Here is a 27890-nt window from a genome sequence, read left to right on the forward strand (position 1 = left end):
AGTTCTTGTTTGGGCCTGTTTCTCCAAGTGAGATGGATGTGTCAGTGGTATTATCTCCCACAAAAAGATAAATCCATCTACATAATTACCTTCAGCAAAATTCCAGGCAGGTCTCAGGCAAAACCTTTAGATCCTATTCCAAAGCATGGATTTTTGTTTCAAGGGTTTCACGGCGTTTGCAACACATTTAGGTCATATCAGCGCCAGTAAAAAGGAAGAAAATGGAAGAGTAAAAAGCTCTAGAATAACAATTAAATCACCCAAGAAAATGTAAGGCAAAGGGGAAATAGGAAACGTGTAGATTCCAAACGCACATTATTAAAGTACTTAGTTTGAGATCACCTAAAAGTCTCATCCAGACACAAGCAAAGGTCCCCACTAAGGGGAATACACTCAAGTCATATGTTTAAAAAATCATATGAAAAAAAAAATTACATAACAGAGAAATGATTTACGAAAATAATATCATCTCTCAAAACTATGACTTCAACCGTTTCCCTCCCAGCCAAGGTCAGGACAAAACTTAGTTATCTCATTCTAAGACAAAGACAGAAAGCAATTGGAAGACAGATACAGGAGGATAGAAAATACAGCAAGTACCTCCCTGCCCACTATGGGAGGTCGGGAACCTCACCCAGTCAAAGCATGGACACAAAGCTACATGGAAAGGACAAGTGATAAAGGGGATAGGAGATTAAACTACTACTGCTAAACTACAGTTCTGCAAAATCAAAAATTTTAACTCTAAGAAGTATATTAAATGAATTTATTAAATCACATCGGTTTTATAAACCACATTGGTTTTATAAATTCCTTATCATCTGGTCATTTAAAATAATTATAATATACATACCCGATTAAATACAATATAATTATATTCTGAAGACCTTCAAAACAAGGGTGATCATGTCGCCTCTTAGAGTAACGATGATTAAAATTCAAATTAATACCTCCCTCGTCCCCAATTCAATAACTCCGACCTTATGACTGAAAATTATACATTACAATGAACCCTCTCATTTTGGGGGAGTTCTGATACTGATAGCTCAGTTGGTAAAGTACCTGCCTCACAAGCAAAGTTTAAGATATTTGTTGAATGAAGTAATTCGTCAATAAGGAAAAATAACCTAATTCAAAGAACTGTGACAATTTGGAATAATTTAAAGTTTGAGACAAAAATATTCTAATTTAATTAATATTTTTAAGAATGGCATTGATAAAGAACTAACCAACACATTACATTTGATTTTGATGAATAATGTAACACGACTTTGGATATTATTGTCTTTTGTATTTCAACTTTTTGAAACTCTCAATGTACAAAGTGGGACATGCCAAATGAATGCAGAGTTAATTATACTACGAATATTGAATATGACGCTTATTTATGTATTAGATATTTAATACTCATTATTATCAATCAACATCGAATGCTGTTTATATAATTGATAAATTGTATCTAAGCATAAAAGTTATACAGAGCATTTAAAGGTTTTTAGAACCTATTATCTCTTGATAATGATATGATACGATATCGGCCCAAGGAGCAGTAGAGGTTATTTTCTGATCTTTCTGTACACCTAGCAGTGATTGGGTAGCTGGGGTTGTGAGATCTGGCAATAAGCTCTTTGTGATAGAATAGCGTCCTATCTAAAGAAAAGCAAACAATTGTTACTGTCTCTTGACTGATAAATAAATCAGGAGAAACTCTTTGTCTCCATGAGCCTGCTGGATAGCTCTGAGGGACTACTTGTCAATGCTACGTATAGCTTCCAATAAAAAATTATGAGGATAAATGGGTTCATTCTTAGATCAAAGCATACAGATGTAAGTGTTCATACTTGTATGGCTTTTATTTCTTAAGTTTTTTATGGTGCATGCAACACTTTAGGTCATTCAATAAAAAAGAGAAATGAAGGCAAAGTAAAAAGAAAAATATACCTGCTTTTTCAAGCATTTAAGAGAAAGAAAGACAAAGGCTCAAAGGGGATTGATTCATGGTGAACAGAAGTATATATTCAAAATCAACATATTAATGTGTCTTATCTGAGACCACTTCAACGCTCCCCCCAGACACCAAGGATCTGAATAAGCCTGTATGAAACAATGCCAGACGAAGCATTCAGAAAAAATGTCAAAAAAAAAAAAGAAAGAAAGAAAGAAAGACAATTTTTTGGGATGTTTTTTTCTCCTTCTATTTTTCTTTCTGCGTTGTCTGTCTGGCACTGGCACTACTTCATATACCATGTTTCAGATCTTTATCTTACACCTAATACTCCATAATTTGTCACCTAAGCACTAGCACATATTCCAGTCTAACAAGTGAATAAATATGCTATTGGAAGATGATTACCGAGGAATAAAATATCATCTTTAGAAGCAATAAAATACATTTATCAACCGCTAAGTAAAAGATTCCGGGCAAGGTCTGTTTTATTTAAAACAAGGTCACAAAACCACATAGACAAGAAAAATGATATAGGGATTCAGAAGAGACAGCAAGGTTGTGGATTGGTGTAAAACAAACAGCTTGGGGTGTTTCAATGTCACATAAAACTTACACATAAATTTGGACTGTATGTTTAACATCCATCTAAGTCGGCAGCCGTACACTGACAAACCACTTTTTTTTCTGTGTTTTTTTTTTTTTTTTTTTCAAATTTTAGGTAGACAACTTCTATCGTTATAGATTGATTACTAGTCAAAACGTCTCAAGTTGAGAATGCTCAGACCTTTTCACAAAATGGGAATCCTCTTAAACGATTGATATTTGGAGTGTAAAATAGCTGGCAAAAATGAAAAAGAAAAATAGTGTTTAGTCAGAGTGCAACTGTATTGTTATGGTATATAGACATATATCTCAATATTGCCTTTGGAAACAGTGTTCAAAAATATAATATCAAAATAAAAATGACAGTCATTGTAAAAGTATCAGCCAGTAACCCAAAAACTAATTTTTTTTTAAAATAAAAAAGTACCATATCACATTTGCTGTGAAAGCCAAACTATGTCGGTTATCTTGCTCAGTTCTGATCGCCTAAAGTGACAGCCACTGCATGGCTTAAGAAACAAGTTTGACATTAGTGATATACGAGTAACAAATATAGAAGGGAAGAAGGAACAATGTCAAGTTAAGTTATAAAATACCTATAAATAAGGTAAATATTTTGCTCATTTCATAAATTATAGGAAGAAAAAGTTTTCTTGACCATTTCAACAGGAATGTTTACACTGAATGCTGGTAAAAATGAATAATTTGTATTTGTATGTCTGATCAATTATGCAATAAAACCCCATTTCACCCCTGTGCCGGGAACCAGAGCATTTATAGGGGATACAGCAAGTGGTTTCATCATTGATTTCATGTTATATTTGACCAATTGCCTCAATTTGTAATTATGTCATATTTAACCTGATACCTAGAGCCAATTTACAATGAAAATGATCAAAAAATGAAATCTTGGATTTTAAAACTTTAAAATTCATTCTCTTAAATAACCCATAAAACCTCATCCCAAATCAGAGATTTTTTGGCAATAAATTCCATTTTCACTATCAATATCATCATGACATAAAACTGTTTTAAAACCATTGACCACATAACAGACCATTATTATGTTGGAGACAGTGAATACTAAGCTGCTGGAAGTTGTGGACTGTAAAAAATAGTGTATAAAAATGAATATAACGTATCAAAAAAAGAACACAATACCAAACGATTCAGGCTCAAAATCCTTCTTCAGCCAATACCGAATACAGTTATGACATTAATACATCACTTAAAAGCCAGACAGAGGGCAGAAAAGTATTTGGCACATCTATCTGGATTTTAGCTGATGCATTAACGTTTTAACCGTTTTTGTTATTGGCTGAAGAAGGGTTTCAGCCCAAAATGTTCAGCGTTTGGTGTTTTCTTCTTTATTTGAAGCTAGTAGATATTCAGTTTTGGTATATTGCTATTTGTGTTGAAGATAAGTGAATTCACTGGTATAGTAAGCTTATGAGAGGTATGACAACTGATGAAATGGTAAAAGTCCATTGAGCACCATCAGTATGGGCAATCAACATCTCCTCCTTCAAAGTAAACAGATTTTATTTGGCTGTAGTAATTGAGAGCATCTGCACCATTTTCCCTACCAATTCCCGACTTCTTGTAGCCTCCAAAAGGAACCCCGACTGGATAGACGTTGTAGTTGTTGACATAGATGGACCCTGTCTCCATGTGTGATACCACGCGATGGGCCCTTTGAAGGTCTCTGAAAATTTGGATTGGTTAAAATTAAGAATTTAATGTATATAGTTATTCACATCAGGAATCTATGTATTTGATAAGAATGAATACTGGCTATAAATACATCAAAATTGCAGTTTATAGCATCATTATCTAAATCTAGACTTTTGCTTGTATTTTTAACAATGTGATGATGAAAAGTTATGAAAGATGATGATATAATGATGAAAAGTTCGGTGATGACAATGATGAAAATGCATCAAGAAAAAAATTGTGATCTTGAGTGAACAATGTGGACAGATTCAACTCAAGATGTAACAAAGACTTAATTGTGACTGACAGTGGTGAAATTGAGTTACGAAGGTGAATTGCTGATGGCCAACTTTAACTGGTCTTAATAGCTAAGTATTGAAGATCCACTCCCTTGTACTTTGCAATTAGCAGCAAATTTGAGACTTTCAGTGAAGTTGATGAATGCCAAGAAAAAGGATATTACATCACAACTGAGAAAAACATTATTCCTTTTGTCTTTTTTCATTTTCAATAGTCTGCCTCTAAACATATTGACAAAAAATACTCTGAGTAGGTGATAAATTGGAAGTTAAAGAAGAACAACAATATTTTAACAATTCACGTATGCCTGCCTTGACAACTTACTTTGTAAAGACACCACCGGCTAAACCAAGTTCAGAGTTATTTGCCCTTCGTAAAACTTCATCCTCAGTCTTGAATGGCAGAATGGACATGACTGAGCCGAAGATTTCTTCCCTGACCACTGTCATCTCGTCCTTACAGTTTGTCAGAATACAAGGCTTCAAGTAGAATCCACCAGCTAATTTGGGATCTGCTGGGATCACTTGCTCTCCACCAAAAGCTACATTGGCTCCCTGATAATATTGAAGAATAGGAAAGAATTATGTTGTTTTTTCTTTAACAAATAAATAAGAACATTTATAAGGCACATTTCCACAGTTTTATCAAGCCCAATACACTTACACAATGTTTCATTCATCCCCCAGCAGGCCATATGGAGCCATATATCCATATCATAAAGTAACAGTAACCTGTCAGGTGTCTGTTTTGAACTAATACTCTTACAATATCCATCACTGCCTATACCCAGGTACTCATTCACACCGGAATCAAAAGGTATAATGTGTGATAAGACCCACGATCAAGGTAATATTTTTCGCTTTTTCTACTTCAAATCCCCATATTTTCTTGTCATGATATCATTGCCAATGTAGTCAAAGCCCTTTTAATCCAAAGGGGAAAAAAGTCTTTGCTTGGAAGGAAAGTTACACCATGCATTTCAGTACACCACATATATAAATAACCCCAGGCAGTAAATATAGTTCTAAATATTAAGTTTTTAAGTTATTTATATTCTTGATACATTAAGGACTAAAAAAATGTGGCCCAGACATGCTTTCGATGTGTCCATTAATTCGTTTTAAGCATGTTCCACTATATATTAAATTCATAACTTTTGATAAATTGGTGTGTAAAATTGATAGATTTCGGGCTCACAACCAATTTGAAATGTTTAAAATAATGACATTTTACAGGTGATGAAAATTTGTTTTCTGATGATAAAATGAACTTGTCACGAAAGAATACAATGTGAAATCCTGAAAAGGCCAACACTGCTGGAACAGAAAGATTGGTTGACTAAGTAAGCAAGGTTGACTTTATCCATCACCAATGGAACACAATGGGACAAAGAACCAAAAGAAGTGTTGACTTTAAGCAAAAGTTGACTTTAAGAGTGCTGACTTTATGTGGATACCAGTGTATTTCTGTAATATGATTAATAACCTAAAAGCTAGACATGGTTGCAACTAATAATCATTATTACTATTAATGTTACCACATCATCAAAATACATCAAAATAATTTATTATTCCAGTTGGTAATGATATATATATATATATATATAAATATTGCATTTATAAAGCCCTGATCTACAGTTCTTATTACCATGTTTAAGGTAGGTAACAATATTTATATCTCTTGATAGGCAACATATATTAAACAGAAATGACGACTCATACAGATATTTTAGGTGCTGCATTGTAAAGCAATATTAGACAAAAACAAAAATTGTTTGTCATCTCCTAAATCTATTTTAGTTTCTGATAGGACAGAGAAAAATACAAGTCAAAATTCCAGGAAAAGTAGAGAGCGGTGGGGGCTGCCTGAAGTCTGGGATCGTGAAAATACTTACGAAAAGATGGTAATGGAAAGGCTTCAGATAGGAACAGTTCACACAATGGACGTTTTGGGTACAAACTCTTCATCAGCAGTTCGAGCTGACGAAGGGTTTTTACCAGAAATGTCCATTGTCTGTACTGTTCCCATTCGAAGACTTTTCATTATCACCTTTTCGTTACTATTTTCAATACTATCACTACTACTACTTATACTACTACTACTACTACTACTACTACTACTACTACTACTACTACTATTTCTTCTGTTAATACTACTTCTACTATTTCTTCTTCTAATACTACATTTCTTTTATATCTTTTATCTTCCATTATTTTCTAGAAAGTTCCCGTCTCTCATACGCTGACCTGCCCTTATCATTCCTATCACACCCTAGGAACTCTCTACTCGCACACCCACGCCATGTGCTACCACTCCATTCACTCCACAACCACTATAGACGCTACAATTTATACTCCATCTTATTTTATTTGTTTTCAAAGTCCATTTGTACTGACAAAGGGTTTGTACCCAAAACGTCCACTGTCTGTACTGTTCCTATCCAAAGCCTTTCCATTCTCACCTTTTCGTCAGCAAGTAAAAATACAGAGTTTTCACAGCAGGTGATGGATTCAAACTCAATAGCTTTCTCTTAAAGTCAAAGCTAGTCAAACATTATCACTATACCACATAGGTATCTGACCCATCATGTCAAAGTGGTATTATACTTATTGAAATTATATTTATTCTATTCAAAAGAAGAAAAAAAAACCCCATAAAGACTTAATGCAAGTGACATAGTTTTTACTATCAATAATATTTTCAGCATCAATATCACACCGACATGATACTGTTTTGAGACAGTGTGTCACATATGTAATTGTCATTACCTCTTTTTTGGCGATGTCAATGTATCTGAGGACTTTGTTGAATTGTTCTTCATGAATAGTGGCCCCAACTGTCGTATCCTCCTGGGTTGGATCGCCAATCTTCATCTTCTCTACCCTGACAATCAGACGAGACAAAAAGTCCTCTAGAATGCTTTCTTCCACAAACACACGTGTGCCATTGGAGCAAACCTAAATATTTTGAAATACAAGAAGGAAAAAAAAAATAATCATACAATAACAATCTTTTGAATTTTCAAAAACTTTACACTTTCAGTTATAGCCTTTACTTCTCAAAGTAGATTATCATCATTATTTTAATGTCTCTTTGTCACTGGACTATATGGAGCAGGGACTTTAAACTAAAGAGTTGTATTAAAAAATTCCTTGTGTCTTGGGTTGCTTTTGGAAAAATGTACCTTTCAATCCAAATGTGAGTGACTTAAACCACTATGCCATATCCTCCTAATTCCTGAGACAGTACAATAACAAAAATGACTAATTCCTGAGACAGTACAATAACAAAAGTGACTTTAATCTCAACAAAAATTATCCTACATAATATTCCAACCAAAGACCTGATTCTAAAATCTATGATTATCTAACTTAAATACAAACAAAGAGATACATGTTGATAGCTAAAGGTATATTGGTCATTCTTTTGTCTCTGAATTGAGCGAAAACAGTTTTCAGTCTTAAACCAATGGAGAAAATAAAATGTTCATAAAGACAAAATATTTTAAAGCTCAACTGCACATATCCCCGAGCAGGTTAACATTAAAACTAAAGTTCTTTTCATAAAGACTTATTGTAAATTGTTGAAATACAGGCGATGTAACTTTTCTTTGTGATAATTTTTTACCCACCTGCCCCTGATTGCTGAAGTTGGCCAACATGGCACCTTTTACAGCATTGTCCAAATCAGCATCACCAAAGATGATAAGAGGGGATTTACCTCCAAGCTCCAAAGTCACATGCTTCACATCCTTTACATTAAAAAAAAACACAGAAAACTATTGCCATTTCCATCGTCCTAATAATCATTTACATAACGATGAAAGAAAAAAATTCCTTTAAAATTTTGAATATTAAGTAATTAAATTTTATTGTAAACATTAAAATCAAATATCAGTGGTCCCAATAGATTAGTTGGTAGAGCACTGGCCTCACTGGTATCAGTATCAGTCTTTTGTGTTGCTAAGGATATTTCTGCCTCCTTTGTTTCCAACCAAAAATGATTGGCAAGCTGGATCTGTTAGGTCTGGCAAAAGTACTTTACTGTAGATATATATCCTATAAGCATAATATATTTAATATAAGCACAATATTTATAAGCATTACTACAAAATACTAAAAAGAAACCATAACGAAATATAAATTACTAGTCATTGTAAAAAGCAAATCAGCATTATAAGTTAAATAAGTCCCCATTTTTCCAATTTTTTTTAAAACCTTGGCAGCAGTTTCCATGATTTTACTTCCTGTCTGGACACTTCCTGTAAAGGTGACTTTATCGATTCCTGGATGACTTGACAGGAACTGACCAGTCGGTCCTTCACCCTGAGATGAAAAAAAAAAAAGAATTACCATTTACAAATAGAAGAAATAGCCACCATCATCAAACTTATCAAGATAAACATGTCTAAAACAATGAAAAATTCACCTCCATTATTCATCCTTTTCATTTTTGCCAGAAAATGTTTTACTTCAAAGTATTAATAATTTGCAAAAGCTTCGATCCAACAATTCTTCATAGCCATTAGGATCAGGAGTTTATCCCAGTTTTTATAACGTGAAACAGACTTGGCAGTTGTTTGCTACCCGTTTGATAGGACACTAGACAATCGCAAAGTACTTTCCACCAGATCTAATAGACCCAACTACCTGGTCAGTGCTAGGTGGACAAGGGAATCGGAAATAAAATATCCATTTCACCTGGGATCAATCTCAGTCCCTTTGTGTGTGAAGTGACTGCTCTACCAACTGAAAAATCAGGACTCCCTATGAGTGCCTCCAACTTGTCAAAATTTCTTAACCCTGAGACTTCAAAGATATCTCAAGTTTAGGAATGTTTTGACAAATACTGACATTTGCGTTTTTTTCACCATTCTCAAATGTAAAAAATGGTACCTGGTCAGTGATGACACAGTCTCTCAAAAAAAAACAAAAAAAAAAAAAAAAAAAACAGTAGTAGTGCCTGATTAATCTTGTCTAACATATTAAATGTTGTTGTTGACATGGCATGGAGCCCTTGCAAAATGGTTGAACTAAATTAAGTGGATAATGCACTTTATTAAATAAAGCTCACAGATTATACCTGTATGACGTTGTAACAGCCATCAGGAAGACCAGCCTTTGTGTAGATCTCTCCCAGCATGACAGCTGTCAGTGGAGTGAACTGGGATGGTTTGAAGACAACAGCATTGCCACAGGCAAGTGCTGGGGAGGATTTCCAGGCAGCCATTTGAAACGGATAGTTCCAAGCGCCTATTCCCCCCACCACCCCTAAGGGTTCACGAATTGTGTAGGCAAAGCTACCACCGGAAAGAGATATAAAATCCCCTGTGGAAAGGAGGACCACAAGAATCAATAATAATAATAATAATAATAATAATAATAATAATAATAATAATAATAATAAGAAGAAGAAGAAGAAGAAGAAGAAGAAGAAGAAGAAGAAGAAGAAGAAGAAGATTAACAATAACAATAACAATAATAATAATAATAATAATAATAATAATAATAATAGTAATTATAATAATAATAATAATAATAATAATAATAATAATAATAATAATAATAATAATAATAATAATAATAATAATAATAATAATAACAATAATAATAATAATAATAATAATAATAATAATAATAATAATAATAATAATAATAATAATAATAATAACGACGACAACGACGATGATGATGATAATGATGATGATGATGATGATGATGATAAATATGCATATATATAAGGCACATTTTCGCCTTGTAAATGATTTACATTACTTCATTTTTTTCATCCAGCAGTGCATATGGAACCAAATTCAATTAGGTTTCTTTTTAGGTGAAGTCAATGGATCTTTTTTTAATAACCCGATCCACCTATCAGTGACTGGATAGCCACATCCTTGAATTGTAGGAGAGTACTTTCACTTTGTAAAAGAATAAAATCCTATTCAGAGGATAGTATGAATTTAACAATATTTACATGTATTGTTAATAATTCGTTGCAGTCAGGTGCTGTACCAGACATTTACAAAGTTGCTCATGTCAAACCCCTTTTGAAAAAACCTGATCTCGATAAAGAGAACTTAAAAAACTATCGCCCTGTCTCTAATCTTCCTTTTCTCTCTAAGATCTTAGAAAAGCTTGTTTTGAAACAATTACTGTCTCATCTTAAAAATAATTGTCTTGAAGAAAAATTTCAGTCTGCTTATAGGCAACATCATTCGACGGAAACCGCACTTGTTAGGGTTGTTAATGATCTCCTCTCTGTTATAGACAATGGTTCATGTTCTTTGCTGAATTTGCTTGACCTATCGTCTGCTTTTGATACTATTGATCACAATCTTCTTCTCAAACGTCTTGAAATTACTTATGGCGTGTCTGGTGCAGCGCTTGATTGGTTTAGGTCATATTTGTTTAATCGTAAACAGATTATTACGGTGGATGAATATAGATCGGAGGAAATCTTTCTTGATTGTGGGGTTCCCCAGGGTTCAGTACTTGGACCCGTTCTTTTTGTTTTGTACGTTGGCCCTCTGTCTAAAATCATCAGAAGTTTTGGTCTGTCTTACCATCAATACGCTGATGATACGCAATTGTACTGCGTTTCCAATATGAGAAATTTACAAGAAGTATCAGCCAATAGTAAAAATTGTATCCAAAGTGTTAAGAAATGGATGAATGAGAACAGACTGAAACTGAATGATGATAAGACGGAGGTGCTGTATGTGGGGAACAGGAAGTGGAAAAGTGAAACAGATTTGAAGTTGGGGGATGCCTCTATTCAAATTGTTGACAAAGTGAAAAACCTTGGCACATTCTTAGACTCTGGACTGTCGATGGAGCATCAGGTTAATAATTTGGTTAGATCTCTCTTTTTCCAACTAAAAAAGATTGCTTCCATTAGACGGTTCATATCTGAGGATGTGACCAAGCACCTGGTTGTGTCCCTCGTACTATCGAAATTGGATTATTGTAATGCTCTGTTGTTTGGCGTTTCGCAATACAATCTGAAACGTCTTCAGATTGTCCAAAACAGCGCTGCCAGACTAGTATTTATGAAGCGTAGGTGCGACTCTGCCGGACCTCTACTTCATGACCTGCATTGGCTGCCTGTTGAGAAAAGAATTAAATTCAAAGCTTGTGTTTTAGTGTATCGTTGTCTTGAAGGTACTGCCCCTTCCTACCTTTCAGAACTAATTGAAAGATATTCAAAACCCCGCCCCTTACGTTCGGCCAGTGATTCCACATGACTAGTTGTCCCTCGAATTCGGAAAAATGCTGGAATGAGATCCTTTTCTCATTTCGGACCCTCTATTTGGAACGCCTTACCGCAGAGCATTCGTGAAAAAGAATCTTTGTCTATTTTTAAACGTTCGCTTAAAACATATTTGTTTCGATTTTAGTAGATGGTATGAGAAGCAAGATAGGTTTGGTTTGTGTTGTGTGTTGTGTTGTGTGTGTGTATGTGTGTGTGTGTGTGTGTGTGTGCTTGTGTGTGTGAATGAGTATGTTTCAGCCAAAGTAATTTGTAATTTAAGCGCTTAGAGTCTGGTGTCTCGGAGTTATAGCGCTATATAAGTTTTCAGCATTATTATTATTATTATTATTATTATTATTATTATTATTATTATTAATATCCATTTTATTCTATAGAAATGGGAATGAATTCTGGCTTCATGGCCCTTGAGGTTCTGAGGACTACTTTTTTTTTGTTCTATTGCAAAATACTTTCTCAGTTACGCTTATTACCCATTTACACCTGTGTTAAGTGAATAAATTGATACAATGTTTGTAATCGAACAGAATTATTCAGAAACTAGAATCCCATTAACTTTGACTGAATGTGAACATTCTTTTGGCTTGACCATACCGATGGATCTTGCTATGTTTGCAAGAAGTACCTTGATTCAATGTTTATATTGTTTTCTTTTTTACCCCTTTTTGAGGTCGTTGCAAAACATTATGTCATATCAGTGCCAGTAAATCTAAAGAAGATGGAACATTTTTTTTAAAATTGTAAATCTGCATTTAAAATGCACCAAAACAGAAAGCCGAAGTGGTCAAGATTAAATGGGAATGTAAATTCAAAGATTCCAATCTATCCATGTTTCTATTTTAGATCACTTACACGCCACGCACAGACACAGACCAGGACCCACAACGAAAAATACACTTTCATGCTATAAAATATGTATTAAAAATAAGTTTACTTATCGAGGGACAGTGCAAGCAAGAGTGACATCCCCAATCCTTCCTTATTCAAGCCCTAATGTTATAAAATATATATGGAAAATAACACTGCACGTTTAAAGAGATAAAACAAAGACTTCAAAATCATCAATATTCAAGCCCTACAGTGACAAGCACATTAATGACTCTGTGTGGTCATTTTGGGGGTGAGAATATAAAAAGGTACTAACGATCCTCAATAAAAAGAAATAAATATGAATGAGACACAATGCCTCTTTTTTTGTCATGCCCAATGCCCTTCACAATGCTATTACTGATTCCCCTAGAAAGTCATATGGAACAAAAATTATACAACTACACTGTACAATACTTACAACTTTCATTTGCCAAGCACTTATTCACAAATGAGTTGAGTGGTAAATTGTGTTATAGTTACTTTACTAAAGATCATAAAGCTTGATCAATATCACCCAACTGGTCACTGACCATGCTCAATATTGCTTGACTTGTTCCTAAGATGAGACACCATATCACTTGTCAGTCAAAACAAACTCACACTTACCTGAGATATTAGCAGCCAAGCCGCCATAATATTCTATGGTGTCAGCACATCCCAGTATATCATAACGTGCCTCCCAAATTGGTTTTCCAGTGTCTAATACTTCCAAAGCAGCTAACTCCTCACATCTTTCCTGTGTATTATGAAAAGGTCAAAGGTTATCCACTGCCTACATATCACATGTATATTGCTGTTGTTTTTTATAACACAGTATATGTAATGTTAACCAAATAGCACATACTGTGTTCTTTAATAAAAATGTTTTGAAGATTGACAGGAAATACAAATTTAGAAATTTAACACTATCACAGTCATTTCCATCTTCTATTTCCAACAATTAGGAAGGTCTCCTTTTTGACTTCTATAGTCTTCTTGTTCTTCTTCCACTTCTTCTTCTCCAAATAAACTGTCTGACTCAATGAGAATCAATTTTAATTTTGATGAGCATATCCAAAAGATAATAATAAAAACAATGATAATAATAATAATAATAATAATAATAATAATAATAATAATAATAATAATAATAATAATAAAAATAATAATATTAATAATAATAATAATAATAATAATAATAATAATAATAATAATAATAATAATAATAATAATAATAATAATAATGATAATAATAATAAACAATAACAAGAAGAAGAGGAACAATAACAACAACAAGCATCATCATCATCATCATAAAAAAAGTGCATTACCCTTGCAATGTTTGCCGCCCTTTTTAAAATCTGACCTCTTTCAAAACCAGGGATTTTGGACCAAACTCTGAAGGCATTTCTTGAAACCTGAACGGCTTCGTTGACATCCTCTTGATTAGAAGCACAAACTGGCCTCAGTGTCTGACCTATTAAAAAACAAAATGAATTAGATTTGCACTCTGCAATTATTTTCAAAAAATATTAAAACAAAAATATAAATATTATATATGACATTTCCACAGAGACCCCTTTGCAATGATTTGTTTATCCGCAGGTCACTCACTCACTCTCTCCCTCCCTCCCTCCCTCTCTCTCTCTCTCTCTCTCTCTCTCTCTCTCTCTCTCTCTCTCTCTCTCTCTCTCTCTCTCTCTCTCTCTCTCTCTCTCTCTCCCTCTCTCTCTCTCTCTCTCTCTGAGATGATAACCATTTTGTGACCCGGTTTGGCAGTCTGGCATAAAAAAATATAACAATCTTGTGGCAAATTTTCTGTAAAAACTAATGAAGGAATAACCTCCATATTCTTCCCTCTTATCAACATTGTAGCATTGTGTCACCATAGAGAGATGTTGCAGCTTTAACTTATGGGATTTTTATTAGAACATTACAAAGTTGCGATTCAAAATTTTATAACAAAATTGATGTTAAAAAATTATAATTTGCACTATCCATCAAAATAAACATACCCTATCAAAAAAATCTCTCTTTGGTGATATAATACATTATTTCTGTGATAACTGTGGAAATTTTCAGACAATTTCATGGAATAAGATTCTTAGAAATATTTGACACAGTATCCCTACCCCTAGAAAAATGACATATTGAGAAAATAGCAAAATAGCTTTCCGTTTTTTTCCACACTTTTCTTACTATCAGCCATGTTTTTCATGCCTTTATAATATATTTTGAGAAGTTGGACTTCAATAATATTAGTTCTAAGATAATAAAACATCATTTTCCACCAAAATCTCAAATAAAATTTTTTGAAGGATTTTCCGAATAATTAAACCCAAACCGCCCCTTAATGCTTTATAAATTCCTTCTAAATCATTGACCATAGTTTGTGGCATTTAGATAACATCCTCTTACCAGTTGCTGGGGATATCAAAGGGAAGTTTTCTTTTCCTTTTGGGTCCACTCTCCGCCCATGGACATAATTCAAAGGCAGGGTGACAGAAGAAGAGGCACTCACACTATCTACTGCCTTATTACTGTAAAAGCGCAGCGATGACCGCAAATGTGATCGAAATATAATTCTCATATCTGATAGGTAAAGGAGAAAAAAAAACCCAACATCTTCATCTTATTTTAGTTCTAAGGAGCCAAATTTACAAATAATAACAATCATATATGAAAAACATATTGCGAATTGTAGTATTGGTTAGAATATTTAAATATATCTTTATGTACCCTTTCCCATCCTGGCTTGTTTCTGCATGCACATAGTATTCATGAACATCTACAAGATAATAAATTATATTCTAGTTTCCAATCTGCCTACAGACCAGGTCATAGCACTGAATGATATCGTTAATAACTTGGTTAAGGAAAAAAGTGTTATTCTTGTACTTCTCGACCTCAGCGCAGCCTTTGATACTATTGATCAACATATTCTTCTCACCAGATTAAAATGTGTATATGGCATCGATGGTGCAGTCTTCAATTGGTTTTATTCTTATCTGAGTGGTAGGTGGCAGTTTGCAGCATAAATCACAAACATATCTTCTGATACTGTTCCTTTATCTTTTGGCATTCCACAAGGATCAGTCTTATGGCCTCTTTTATTCACAATATACACTGCACCTCTGAATGTTATAATTTGCTCTTTTTCTCCTGGCTTTCATTTACGCTGATGATACACAACTTTACTTTCCTATTGACTTGTGTGATGAGCACGTAGTTATTCGAAGATTGGAGTCTTGTTTCATTGTCGTTAAAGACCGGACGGTAATTAACAAATTATAATTAAACAATTAAAAAACTGAAAAACTATTGTTAGAAAACATTTGTTCCAAAAATGTAATATTGTCATCTACCCATATTAATATTGTAGATTGTAAAATAAGCATATATAGAACCAGTGTCCGAAATCTTGGTGTTTATCTTGACAGTAAAATTAATATGCAAACTCATATTTCTAAAATTATTCAAAATTGTAATTTTCTATTTAAAGAGAATCGCCAGGATTAAATCCATGCTGGATATTTTTATAATGAAATTATTAGTATCTTCTCTTATACTTCGGAGAATAGATTATTGTAACGCTCTTTTATCTGGTTGCCCCAAGTATTCTATCGATAGACTGCAGAAGATACAAAATAAGGCAGCCAGATTTGTTAATCTTAAAAACTTTAGAGAACACACAACTTATACTCCACATAAACTTCACTGGCTTCCTGTTCACTACAGAATAGAGTACAAAATTCTTTAATATGCATATGAATGTTTTACTTATGTAGGTCCCTCTTACTTACAAGACCTTTTTGAAGTCTATACACCTAGTCTTATCTTAAGACTAAGATCTTGTGCGGCTATGTGGTCTTGTGGTATGACACTCGCTTTTGGATCGGAAGGTCCTGGGTTCGAGCCTCATGCTTGGCGCACAGTTGAGTCCTTGAAAAAGGCTCTTTACTCACATTCTCTCACCGTACTCAGGTGTAAAATGAGTACCTGGCCGTCAACAGCATTGTCTTTGTCCGAAAAATTGTAATATCACCTAACAGGCGGCATGTCCCGTCCTACATGTTAAAGGTTGCTGTTGACCAGGGACTCCTTGTAAAGCGCTTTGAGCACATTTAGTGGATATTGCGCTATATAAAGCTCAAAGATCAATCATCGGAATCTCTTTTAATGAAAGAAATAAACTGCATGAATAATTTTCAACAAAAAGCTTTTCAATGTACAGCTCCATGTCTGTGAAACTCTCTCAGTTTTAGAATAAAATCTGCTCCTAGTGTTCTGACATTTAAGAAGCACCTTAATACTGAATTATTTTACAAGGCAGTTTATGATTGATGTTTTATTTTTTAAAATATACATATCTGTGGACCTGTGTGTTTGTGTGTGGGTGAATTTTAAAAAAAAGTTTCGACTTTCTTTGAGATTATGGCCTGAGGCTGATATCCAGTGAAAAACCTTCAATTACGGTGTTCACCATAGACCACAGCATTTTTGGATAAATTACTACACGTTGAATTTTGATGACGACGAATGAACTTGCAGTTGGAATGGCCTGTTTGATGTTCCATTTTTTGACCCTTGCCTTGTTCATACACACTTTGGATTCAGGTCAGTGTCTAGACGTCTAGATATTCTAGATCTATCTAGTAGTCTAGAGTTATAACCTTGGTTTTTATAGTGAAAACCTAATTTGGCATCTGAGAAATTGGCATATGGTCTCTAAATTTTCATATTAAAAATTTAAACTGGATTGTTTGCATTGAAACAGCTGAGATTGCCCTCGTACTTACTGGTCAACTGATCAACACTCAACTGCTGTCGGCTCTAGCAGACGAAATAAGTCTAAGACTAAGACGTCTAAGATCATTGTTTGCCTGGCAATGGTACAAGACATGACCCTTGACTTGAATGATTAGAGGTACTTACTGAATTTATTTTGAATGGGTCCTCAAAAAAATCCTATTTTATGTCCATTCATTAATTTTCTAATTTTCTAATATTAGATGGTCACTAGACACCGGCTTCTTTAGAAGCAGAGGAGCCGAAATAAGATAAGAAATAAGAACGAACGACCCACAAATTGCAAGCCTAAGGTGGGCCACTCTTGAGAGTCATCCAGAGTTATCCTGTAAACAAAAAAAAAGCATCAACAAATGTAGTAAGCTTGAAAAGTCTTTTGTGAGTCAGTTGCTATAATTGATTACCATTATATTTGGGCTGTAATTGAAATTATAAAACAGAAACAAATTTCATGTAGTTTTTTTTTACTGCCATTGGAATCGCCCACGGAGAGCTCAATGATTATCTGTGAGTGGAATACAAGCTACTATGACGACGGGTGCAGTTCCACTTCTGCTCCCACACCCTCAAGTAGAAAAAGGGAATGGAAGTATGGTGTTTTGAAACTATTTGCCGACAAACTATTGTTCTGCCAACATAAAAGAGAGTCAAGAGAAAGTTCTGATTTTGAATTTGAATTACTATTCTCCAATATTTTATGTTTTAAAAAGACCTCTTCAACTTTTATATTCCCAGCAATTACAGTTTTATTTTCAGTTTCGGCAACGAAAAATGAAAAATACTGGTTTTCTTCTTTTGAAAATAGGGATGAAACTTTCATATTTATTGAACACTTTTTTCAATCAATGGTCGGAGAAAAGTCCTCAAAAATTGACCAAGAATATGCTGCGAGTGATGAAAACGCTCAGACAACTCAAATGGGTAAAGAACTTTTAAGAAGTGTGGTTGACTCCAATAAAAGTTTGGCAGCTGCTGGAAGTCAGCTTGTGGAACAAGGACAACAGTTGCGTAATGCATCAGTGAAAATGATTGAAATTAATCAAGATCTTGAGGTCGCCTCTCGCTTTACTCAAGGGCTGAAGTCATGGTTTCCAAGATGGAGAATCCCCAAAAGTGTTGCTGAGGAAAAATTTCTTGTTTTGAATAAAGATGATGCTTCAGATATTTTTCCGATTGATGCCTTATACCGTGATGTGTCTCATAATAGCAAAGGACCGCTGATGAAGTGCATTGTGACTGTTGAGAAAAAGGGCCTTACGATAATGAATGAATATCAGAAGGTATGTGAATCTGAACAAGCAGTCAATAAGTTTGAAGACTGAGTCTATAATCTCATCTCATGTAGTTCCATATCTGAAGCAGACGTCGGAGGTCATCTTCCGCCAAGCTGATCTATCTCTTGCCAATTCTATTAAAGCAGCGCCACCTTTCTCAGCTTCATCTGTCCAAGTTCTTATCCCTTTCAAATACGTTATTCTTTGTCTTCCTCTTATTCTTTTTCCATTCATCTTTCCAGTCAAGGCGAGTATTTCCAAACCAGGGTGGCGGATAATGTGTCCTAAAAATTCCATTTGGCGTTTGATGATTTTTGTTATCAGTGATCTTTTTCTGTTGGCCATTTCTAAAATTTCTTCATTTCTTTTCCTTTCCATCCATGACACCCTCATCATTCTTCTGTAAAACCACATTTCCACTGCCTCCAGTCTTTTAACCATGGTCTTGTTTATGGTCCAGCTCTCACAACCATATAGCAGCACAGACAGTACATAGCAATCCAGGACTTTGATTTTTGTTTTCATGCTAATATTCCTGTTTTTCATAATTGTATGCAGCTGGTTGAATGCATTCTTCGCCATACCTATTCTTTTCTTTATTTCACAATCTGATTTTCCATTGGATGTTACATTGAAGCCTAAATATTTGAAACATTCAACTTGTTGTATTGTTTGTCCTCTGCTTGTTATTACACAGGCTGGTGGGTTATTATTTTTAGATACCGTCATACATTCTGTTTTAGATATATTCAGTCTATAATACCAACATGTTTGCCTCACATTTTATTCTATGATGTCACCTTCAAAGTAGTCCTTTAGTGTTTCTAGGTTCTAAATGCGACCTCTTGTTTGAGCCTTTGGAAGCAGGGGTACAAGTCCTCTTGCGGGACAACTTTGTGAATTTTTCTTTCAACTTTTGAAAGTGTAGTATTATTTTCTTTTCAGTGCCATTTTAGCTCTTGGAAAATGCGCCTGATTTATTATTTTCATTTCACTGCCATGAACAAAATTCGAGTTTTCAAAGTTATCGTTTACTTAAATCAAACTTGAAAAGCTTTAAACTTTCTGAAAGTAGGACCTCTATGTCTATAATCAGCGCATTATCAAAGTGAATGTAGTAGACTTAGTCCTGAAAATAGTGACTACCATCATGTGATTGAGAGCAGCAGGGCACAGTTATTGCTTTGTAATTTGGTTGTACCAGGTCCAACCCATATTTGTTGCCCTGTGTGGCTCTGGGTAATTAACCTTGCTCTTGGTCAATTTGTGGTACTGCATCGCAGATGACTTTTGAGTTATCCCAATTTTTGTATCATAAGGACAAATAAATATCCCCACGGGGATGAATGAAAGGATTTTTATGTTATTATTTTACTATTTAATATTGTCTTAACTGTAGTTATTAAAATCATGAACAACACCGATGTAGGCCATCTCTAATCTGAAAATAATGAATTTGTCTTCTCACTATTGTTTACATTGTTTAAAAATTGATATGCTGGAATCAAACCATAATTGATTAAAGATTAACATGACAAACAAATGATATTCTCCATCATTCTGCATGCTTTGGTATTAATGTCCTTTAAAGAACTATGTAAAAGTAAATGGCAACTGGAAATGAGGCTAGCGGACCTAAGATTCAACAAGCTCTGATTCAATAAAACTTTTGATTCAATGAGTAATATCTCAGTATTTTTAGATTACGGTAACCCTTTTGTGGCCATGTCTTGTATTCAATGAGATATAGAATATACGTAATGAAATCTTATCCTCAGTCTTTGCCAACATATTTATAAATCTAAGCTCATTGTATAGTTCTGCATTTTTATTGATGTCCCACCCGGCAGCAATGTGTATCATAAAAAAAGTTACCTGATAAACCAGGTGTCTTTTTCAATTAGTGTATATAATTTACACCAAATATAAAGTTAATTCTCAGCAGTACTATCCCATCTCCAGACCTGCTGTTTGTGTATCATGCTCTCGATTTTGGAAGGTTGACTATAATTATATGAAATTATTCTACTTCATTATACTTTTTCTTGGAAGTTTGTTAAAATGTGTTTTGATTAGGGTAGGTTACCCCAAACCAGTACACGCCCCAAATCCATACGCTTCAGAGTGTGTCACATAAAACCTTTTCATGTGTTTCCATAATGCTCTTTTTCATGGCGATTTGATTTTTTTTTATAATCAGAAGATCTTTAACTTTACATAAAAATCGACATTTTTGCACCAGTCATTATGAACTGTAATTCAAAATATTGTTATAAATGAAGCTAATCTATTGTATAGGAATTTGGTTCCTTTTCCAAGTTGAAACCAAGTACTGGATGGGTTTCCTGACCTCCCAAGGAGGCACTTACTGTGTCTTCTATCCCCTATATATATCTGTTTTCCAACATGCTTTCTGTCTTTGTCTTGGAATGAGATTACTTGGCTTTGTCCTGACCTTTGCCAGATACCCTAACATGCACCCCACTCACGTCACTAGACAACACAGAACACAATAATGATGAAAAGAAAAGAAAAGCAATTACTTTCTAATTTTACAATGCGCCCTTACCTTAAGATAATATTAAACTAATGAATGTTAGAGCTCCTGTTGACGTCCACTGATCAGCACCGAATATTATTTCGGAAATGGATAGTCTATCTCTTCAAAAGTGATAGTCCGTGGATTTTGTCCTTTTATAATCAATAAATGCTGGAACAATTATAATATGGTCACAAATGTTTTGTTGATCGTTACGAATTGTTTGTTGCGATAATTCTTTTAAATCAAATAAGTTTGATAGGGTCACGCACAAAGTTTCATAAAGTAATGGGGAAAATCATTCTGAGGAAGTTCAGTTATAACTGGGGAGTCTCTTGCCACAAGCCTGTCTATAGCATGAAAGTCTCTTGCCCCAAGCCTGTTGGCACACTACATTATAGAGAGAAATATAATATTATAATATAATTTATAATCACACAAAAATAATTAAATTACTCCAACTGATATCAGTTAATAATGCGCACAATTACCATTAAACTATTCAGAAATATAAAACAGGGAAATATGTAAATGACAATTAAAGGGCACACTCAACGTATAATACTTTAAATAAAAAAACCACAACTCCAAAGATTTCATTTTAAATAAACACAAAATTTTACATAACCACAATGTGCTATATATAAGCCATCCTCACCAGAGCCAACACAACACTACACTTGTTAAAATAAGTCTACGTTCTTTGTGTGGACTTAGTGCGACAAGCATGTAATATATGAAACAAAGATGAATATTTTAGTTTAAAGGGGAGCAACTTTTTAGTCCTCTCTCCTCCTCGGTCCAAACGCAAATGGCCAAGATTATTGGTTGGTATCGACAAGCGTGTAATATATGAAACAAAGATGAATATTTTAGTTTAAAGGGGAGCAACTTTTTAGTCCTCTCTCCTCCTCGGTCCAAACGCAAATGGCCAAGATTATTGGTTGGTATGATGACTGAAATTTTATTTAATTTCCAACCCTGAACACATGACAAATCACAAAAACAAAAAATGAGCTCTTCCTACCATAACGTTGTCAAAACCATGGGCTTGGCTTGCCAGGCTTCCAAAATAACACCAACCTTTCATCTCATTCATCTCTATTACAGTTTCACAGGAAATTTGATCAGAGGTAAATCCCTGGGAGACAACAATACTCAGATAACATCCAGTGGATTTCCTCCTCCACAAGTAACAACAATACACGGTCCTGTACCGTACCAAGATCTTGGTGATATGGATGGCGCCTATGCCTCATTGTGGTTAAGACTTACCTGTGGTTGCATTGATTCATTGTCAACCAGAAATTTATACTTAAACCAAAGTCATTTCGCTACAGTCATTTACATAAATGTTTTGTCAGTAAAATATAAAAAGCATTTTAAGCGCATATTTCTCTCTCGTATGGATTTGGGGCACACCACTTTACCCCATGCCCCAAAACCGTACATGCCTTGCCCCAAATCCGAACTGTTAATCCAAGTATCCAAAAGATTGCATTAATTTCAAAATGTCAGCATGTATACACTGCGTATCCGCGAAATGTGATTCTAAAAACAAGGGGTTCAAAACCAAAAATAATACCGTTTCAATACGTGCCAATAACCATTACTATCATGTCTTTTGTGTTATATTAATCTGTTGTTTGATAGGGGAAACATCCACACCATTAGTCTTTTTACATAAACTGAAGCTGAAATGCTACCACGTCATTGTCGTATAAACATCATTTCGAAATATTTTAGGCTGTTTGACTATAAATTTAATGTTGTGCTGATTTGGGGCAAGTCGTATATGGGTTTGGGGCATGAACATATTCGGGGCAATCGGTTATGGTAATCTATTTTCATTTTTTAAGTTAACCAATAATACCTCACATATATTTACATCAAACCAATCAAAAGATGTCAAATAATTGAGTTTTTCAAACAGAGGAGAGTTAAGTTGAACCAATATGCAGTTAGAACAGTTAGAATTTGAGGTAGAAAATGCGTATGGATTTGGGGCGACTTACCCTATTTAAAAATTTTTTTATAAATAGGGGGGCAGGGGGTTGTTTGTTTTATTTCAAGATAAGAACTTAATATTGATGAAATGACCAACTATTGATTTTTTTTTCTTTCTTATCAGGGCATTCAGTACTTCAACTGGTGTGACGTCTCTAGAGTGCAGGTGATCAGTGCTTGGGAATTGTGTATTACTCAGTACCTTATCGGCAAATCAGACAGAAAATGTACCATTGTGTCTGTCAGAGCACAACACTTGCTACAACAACTTGAAAACTACCGTCCTGATAATATTGAACCTATTAGTTCAGAAATTATGAAAGCATGGACACAACATGAAAGGTCAATGATTGGAAAATTTTCCAGATTGAAAGGTATTCAATATTATTTCAATCTGATTTTTTTTCTCTTATTAATATGGGACCCACTGCCTCAAAGCAGTATTATGTTTGGTCGGTTTAAATCAGTGGTTCTCAAACTTAATTGGGTCATCGCCCCCCTAGGGCTGGGTGTCCAGTCCATGCCCCCATCCCGCTTTTTCAACATCAACATAAAATGACTAAGACAAAGACAAAAGATAGTTTTTCTGATATTATTGTGCAAATCTCTCTCTCCTTCCCTCCCTCCCTCTCTCTCTCTCTCTCTCTCTCTCTCTCTCTCTCTCTCTCTCTCTCTCTCTCTCTCTCTCTCTCTCTCTCTCTCTCTCTCTCTCTCTCTCTCTTTCTCTCTCTCTCCCCTCCCCTCCCTCCTCTCTCTCTCCCTCTCTCTCCCCTCTCTCTCTCTCTCTCTCTCTCTCTCTCTCTCTCTCTCTCTCTCTCTCTTTAATACTGTCACATTCACTCACACATCAATGGCACTAAAAAATAATGCACCAATGCATCAACTTGGTGGCCATCCCATTTAATGTGATGAATTCGGTGTGTGTCCATGAGTTTGTCAATGTTTGGGGTCATGGATGTCAGCCGTAGTTGCAGATCCCCTCTATATACAATGTTGAGACGATTTCAGGACTGTGTGAATGTGTGTTACAGCGCTGATACCCCTCTCCATCAGATATGACGTTGGGACAGTGATGAAAGGAAACTTCTTGTAATTTTATTATCAAGTATGCAATTGTGTCATCTGCAAAAAGGCGGATGTTCGGTTCAAGACCATCCGCCAGGTCATAAATATAAAAGAGAAAGAGATTAGGGCCAAGGACTGAGCCTTGAGGAACACCAGATTCAACTGGAACAGACTTGGATGATTCACCGTCGATAATCACTGATTGGTTATGACTTTTCAGGAAGTTGTTGATCCATCTGTTGATTTTTCGGGCATGTTTAGGGCATTTCACAGTAGCCTGAGATTTCAAAGGATTGAGTTCCACTTTAAAAAAAAATAATTGAGCTTTATATAAAGCAATATCCACTAAATGTGCTCAAAGCGCTTTTCAAGGGGTCCCTGGTCAACAGCAACATTTAACATATAGGATGGGACATGCCACCTGTTAGGCGATATTACAATTTTTCAGACAAAGACAACTCTGTTAACGGTCATGTACTTATTTTACACCTGAGTATGGTGAGAGAATGTGAGTAAAGAACCTTTTCCAAGGACTCAACTATGCGCCGAGTGCGAGGCTCGAACCCAGGACCTTCTGATCCGAAAGCGAGTATCATACCACAAGACCACATAGCCGCACATTTTGTCCTTTTCTTCCTTGGGCTAGATTGTTAATCCTAAAGTTGCTCTATTGGACAGCACAGAGGTTCTTGTTGGCTTTGGGCATTTATTTGATGTATCATCCATAATATTCCCTCATGGAATTCCTGGGTGCAATTTAAGGAAGGAGGTGAAAAGAAAGAGAAAGATATTCTATTGCAATGCCCTCTTTTCAACTGGATTATGACCAGGTTTCTAGATCATAAAAGATTAGCTGTGATCAGGGTCTTAATTCATTTGTTCATACTTACGCTTGATGCCTGATTTAATTTATGTAGACAGTCACCACTTATGATGAGGGTCCCAACAGCTTTGTTGATAGGTTGCTATATTTACTCGCAATGGGACTTGTTATTGATCCCTATGTCATGCAAGGTTTTTTTTTTCTGACCTCCATGTTCACTCAGCAATGATTGGGTAGCTGGGTCTAGTGGAAAGTATTTTGTCACTTACTAGTGGCCAATCCAAAGGGTGGCAAGAGATTGCTACTGTTCATTTAATGCTACAGAAACTGGCAGCTCCATGGGTCTTATGGTTCTCAAGGACTACCTGTACAAATATACTGCATTTAGCTATGAATATATGTATATTATGATAACGAATACAAAGATTATATAAAGCTTGATAACAAAAAACATTTATGAGGATTTTAGGTTTGAATTTTTTCAACGTATATTTTTTAACATCGCAAAAGGCACTGTAAACTTTATGAAAAAAAAATTAAGTAGGGAGAAAATGGCATTATTATGTTCATAGACATGACATTTATGTTAATCAAGGCTATTCTGTGTAAAGTAGAGAAGACGAGCAGACTAAATCTTTACATTTTCAATGTATTTTATGTGGTTTAGTGAGTGAAAGGACTACAGTGTAGTGTCTTGTTTAGTTAGCGTGTCAAGCATGGCAATGTTAAGCATGGCCAGTAACCAGATGTGTGACAATAATTACTGATTTCTGGTCCCAGTGATGTATCCCAGGTTAAAGCACTTCACACAGGTTACCACATTCAACTCAGGTGTGAATTACCTTGCTCTAAGCTCTGATAGATATATTAAGAGTGCTAATATACAAAGGATCTTATATGTTTGATTTGATTTGATTTTTGCTTTGACTCACTCACTAATTTTGGTCACTGATATCATATTTACATGAATACATAAGATTCTATCAATGAGTAAATGTCATTTTTAGAGCAGTCCACCATTCAGTTGCTGCTGTACCATTGTTCAAAATTGGGTTTCTTTACTCAAATGCCAATTTTCAAAATTGTTTGAACGATATGTCATAGTAAAACCTTATTTACTCCCCCCCCCCCCACCCCAAATGCTATATCGTCAACATAAAGTCAATCTTACACTCCATCAAATTCCTTGTTTTTACCAGCAATCCATTTATAATATAAATTATATAGCCTATTGTGACCTCCGCTTCAAAACACCGTGTTTTGTCACGGTGACCTAGATGCATAAATCAAATTTACAATTAAAAATAAGAAACTTGGGTTTAATTTATATGTTGTATTGAGGACAAAGTTGTGCAGCTATATGGTCTTGTGATATGTCACTCAAATTCGGATCCGAAAGTTCAGGGTTTAGTCCTTTTTCTGAGTGGGGCATAGTTGAGTGCTTTTTACTCGCAGGTGTTAACAGCATTGCCTCTGTCAAAAAAAAAGTTATATCACCTAACTTGCATATAATAAGTGTTGCTGTCAGTTATGAACCCCCTGTAAACTGCTTTGAGCATGTTTAGTGGATACTGCGCTATAATGGATGTTCGTTTGTTTTGTTTTGATATAGATTCTGAAAGCGACAAAAACTAAAATCACTTGCTTTTGGTCTTTCTGGTTGTATCACATCCAACCGGACATAATACCACTTTGAGGCAGTGGGTAACTGTGTGATTATTTTTCTTTGTTTTTTTTTCTATCTTTCTCAACAGATTGCCCATTTGAGCCAAGGTCAATTCCATCATCTCTTAATTCAAGCCACGATAAAGAAGAAGTGGATCATCTGCGTCCTATTCAAACGTCTATGAAGGTTCCCAGTGGTCAAGAAATGTCACTTTTATCAGGGGAGTTGACAAATTTGAAATCGTTAGCTTTAGATGTTCAAAAAGTGCAAGATGAACAGCTTGAAGAAATTGATGAACTTACAAGTGCTGTCACCAAAGAAACAGACAAGCTATCCAAGCTAAAGAAAACAATGGACAGAATAATATGATGATTCTTGAACAATTTTAAAGTTAAAGGCGTAAAAGTAAAATAAAAATGGAGGACAGTGAAACCTTATTATTCCACTCCTCTCATTGGACAACCCTATCATTTCTTATTTAATTATGTAATCGTCGAATAAAGCTTTGAATGCGTTGAATTTAAAAAAAATAGGCAGAACTATGTCAGAATGTTTCATAACATTATTGTTCCATCTTAATTGATATACTTGTGGACTTCTCCTCCTCCTCCTCCTCCTCCTCCTCCTTCTTCTTCTTCTTCTTCTTCTTCTTCTTCTTCTTCTTCTTCTTCTTCTTCTTCTTCTTCTTCTTCTTCTTCTTCTTCTTCTTCTTCCCCTCCTCCTCCTCCTCCTCCTCCTCCTTCTCCTCCTCCTTTTCCTCATTATCATCATCATCATCATCATCATGTTGAGAATTCCGTAGGACAGCAGACAATTTTTGATGACCCATAAAAGTATGTCAATCCCCATGAAAATGTTATCACCGATAGGTATTGTTATTTTTTTTTCTTCATTTTAAATTGTGAACTTCTCCCAATATATATAATTATGACGCAATCGGGAACTTTGGGCTTTCATTTTTTAAACTCTTTTTTTACGTATACATTAATACATTTTTTTGTCTATTAAAGTTGACTACCGAG

The 27890-nt window shown here is 34.8% G+C and overlaps 2 protein-coding genes across 2 annotated transcripts; one reads left to right on the top strand and one right to left on the bottom strand.

Moving 5' to 3' along the window:
- Positions 1 to 752: 752 nt before the first annotated feature.
- LOC144964639 (4-trimethylaminobutyraldehyde dehydrogenase-like) lies at positions 753 to 17811 on the bottom strand. The gene is made up of 10 exons (XM_078899128.1): positions 17621 to 17811; positions 15104 to 15277; positions 14017 to 14162; positions 13313 to 13442; positions 9647 to 9891; positions 8782 to 8889; positions 8196 to 8315; positions 7333 to 7521; positions 4889 to 5118; positions 753 to 4256 (listed from the first exon to the last, which is right to left on the bottom strand). The coding sequence occupies exons 2-10, from the start codon at positions 15273 to 15275 to the stop codon at positions 4049 to 4051; spliced, it is 1548 nt and encodes a 515-aa protein (XP_078755254.1). The 5' UTR covers positions 15276 to 15277; positions 17621 to 17811; the 3' UTR covers positions 753 to 4048.
- Positions 17812 to 17822: 11 nt separating this feature from the next.
- On the top strand, positions 17823 to 27890 carry LOC144964641 (synaptosomal-associated protein 47-like). The gene is made up of 3 exons (XM_078899129.1): positions 17823 to 18774; positions 23439 to 23688; positions 26957 to 27890. Exons 1-3 carry the CDS (start codon positions 17992 to 17994, stop codon positions 27235 to 27237), a joined length of 1314 nt encoding a protein of 437 aa, XP_078755255.1. The 5' UTR covers positions 17823 to 17991; the 3' UTR covers positions 27238 to 27890.

The sequence above is a fragment of the Berghia stephanieae genome, chromosome 2 (assembly GCF_034508935.2).
Source record: "Berghia stephanieae isolate SIO BIC M18660-M18661 chromosome 2, UCSD_Bste_1.3, whole genome shotgun sequence".
NCBI lineage: Eukaryota > Metazoa > Mollusca > Gastropoda > Nudibranchia > Aeolidiidae > Berghia > Berghia stephanieae.

Bases quoted from the DNA above. Each gene is read 5' to 3' on its own strand.
- LOC144964639 (XM_078899128.1), bottom strand. From the start codon at position 15,275: ATGAGAATTATATTTCGATCACATTTGCGGTCATCGCTGCGCTTTTAC. The intron at 14,163-15,103 runs GTAAGAGGATGT...GTTTTTTAATAG, and splicing joins TTTGATATCCCCAGCAACTG to GTCAGACACTGAGGCCAGTT. The intron at 7,522-8,195 runs GTGGGTAAAAAA...CAAAATATTTAG, and splicing joins ACTTCAGCAATCAGGGGCAG to GTTTGCTCCAATGGCACACG.
- LOC144964641 (XM_078899129.1), top strand. From the start codon at position 17,992: ATGATTATCTGTGAGTGGAATACAAGCTACTATGACGACGGGTGCAGT. The intron at 18,775-23,438 runs GTATGTGAATCT...CTTTCTTATCAG, and splicing joins TAATGAATGAATATCAGAAG to GGCATTCAGTACTTCAACTG. The intron at 23,689-26,956 runs GTATTCAATATT...CTTTCTCAACAG, and splicing joins AAAATTTTCCAGATTGAAAG to ATTGCCCATTTGAGCCAAGG.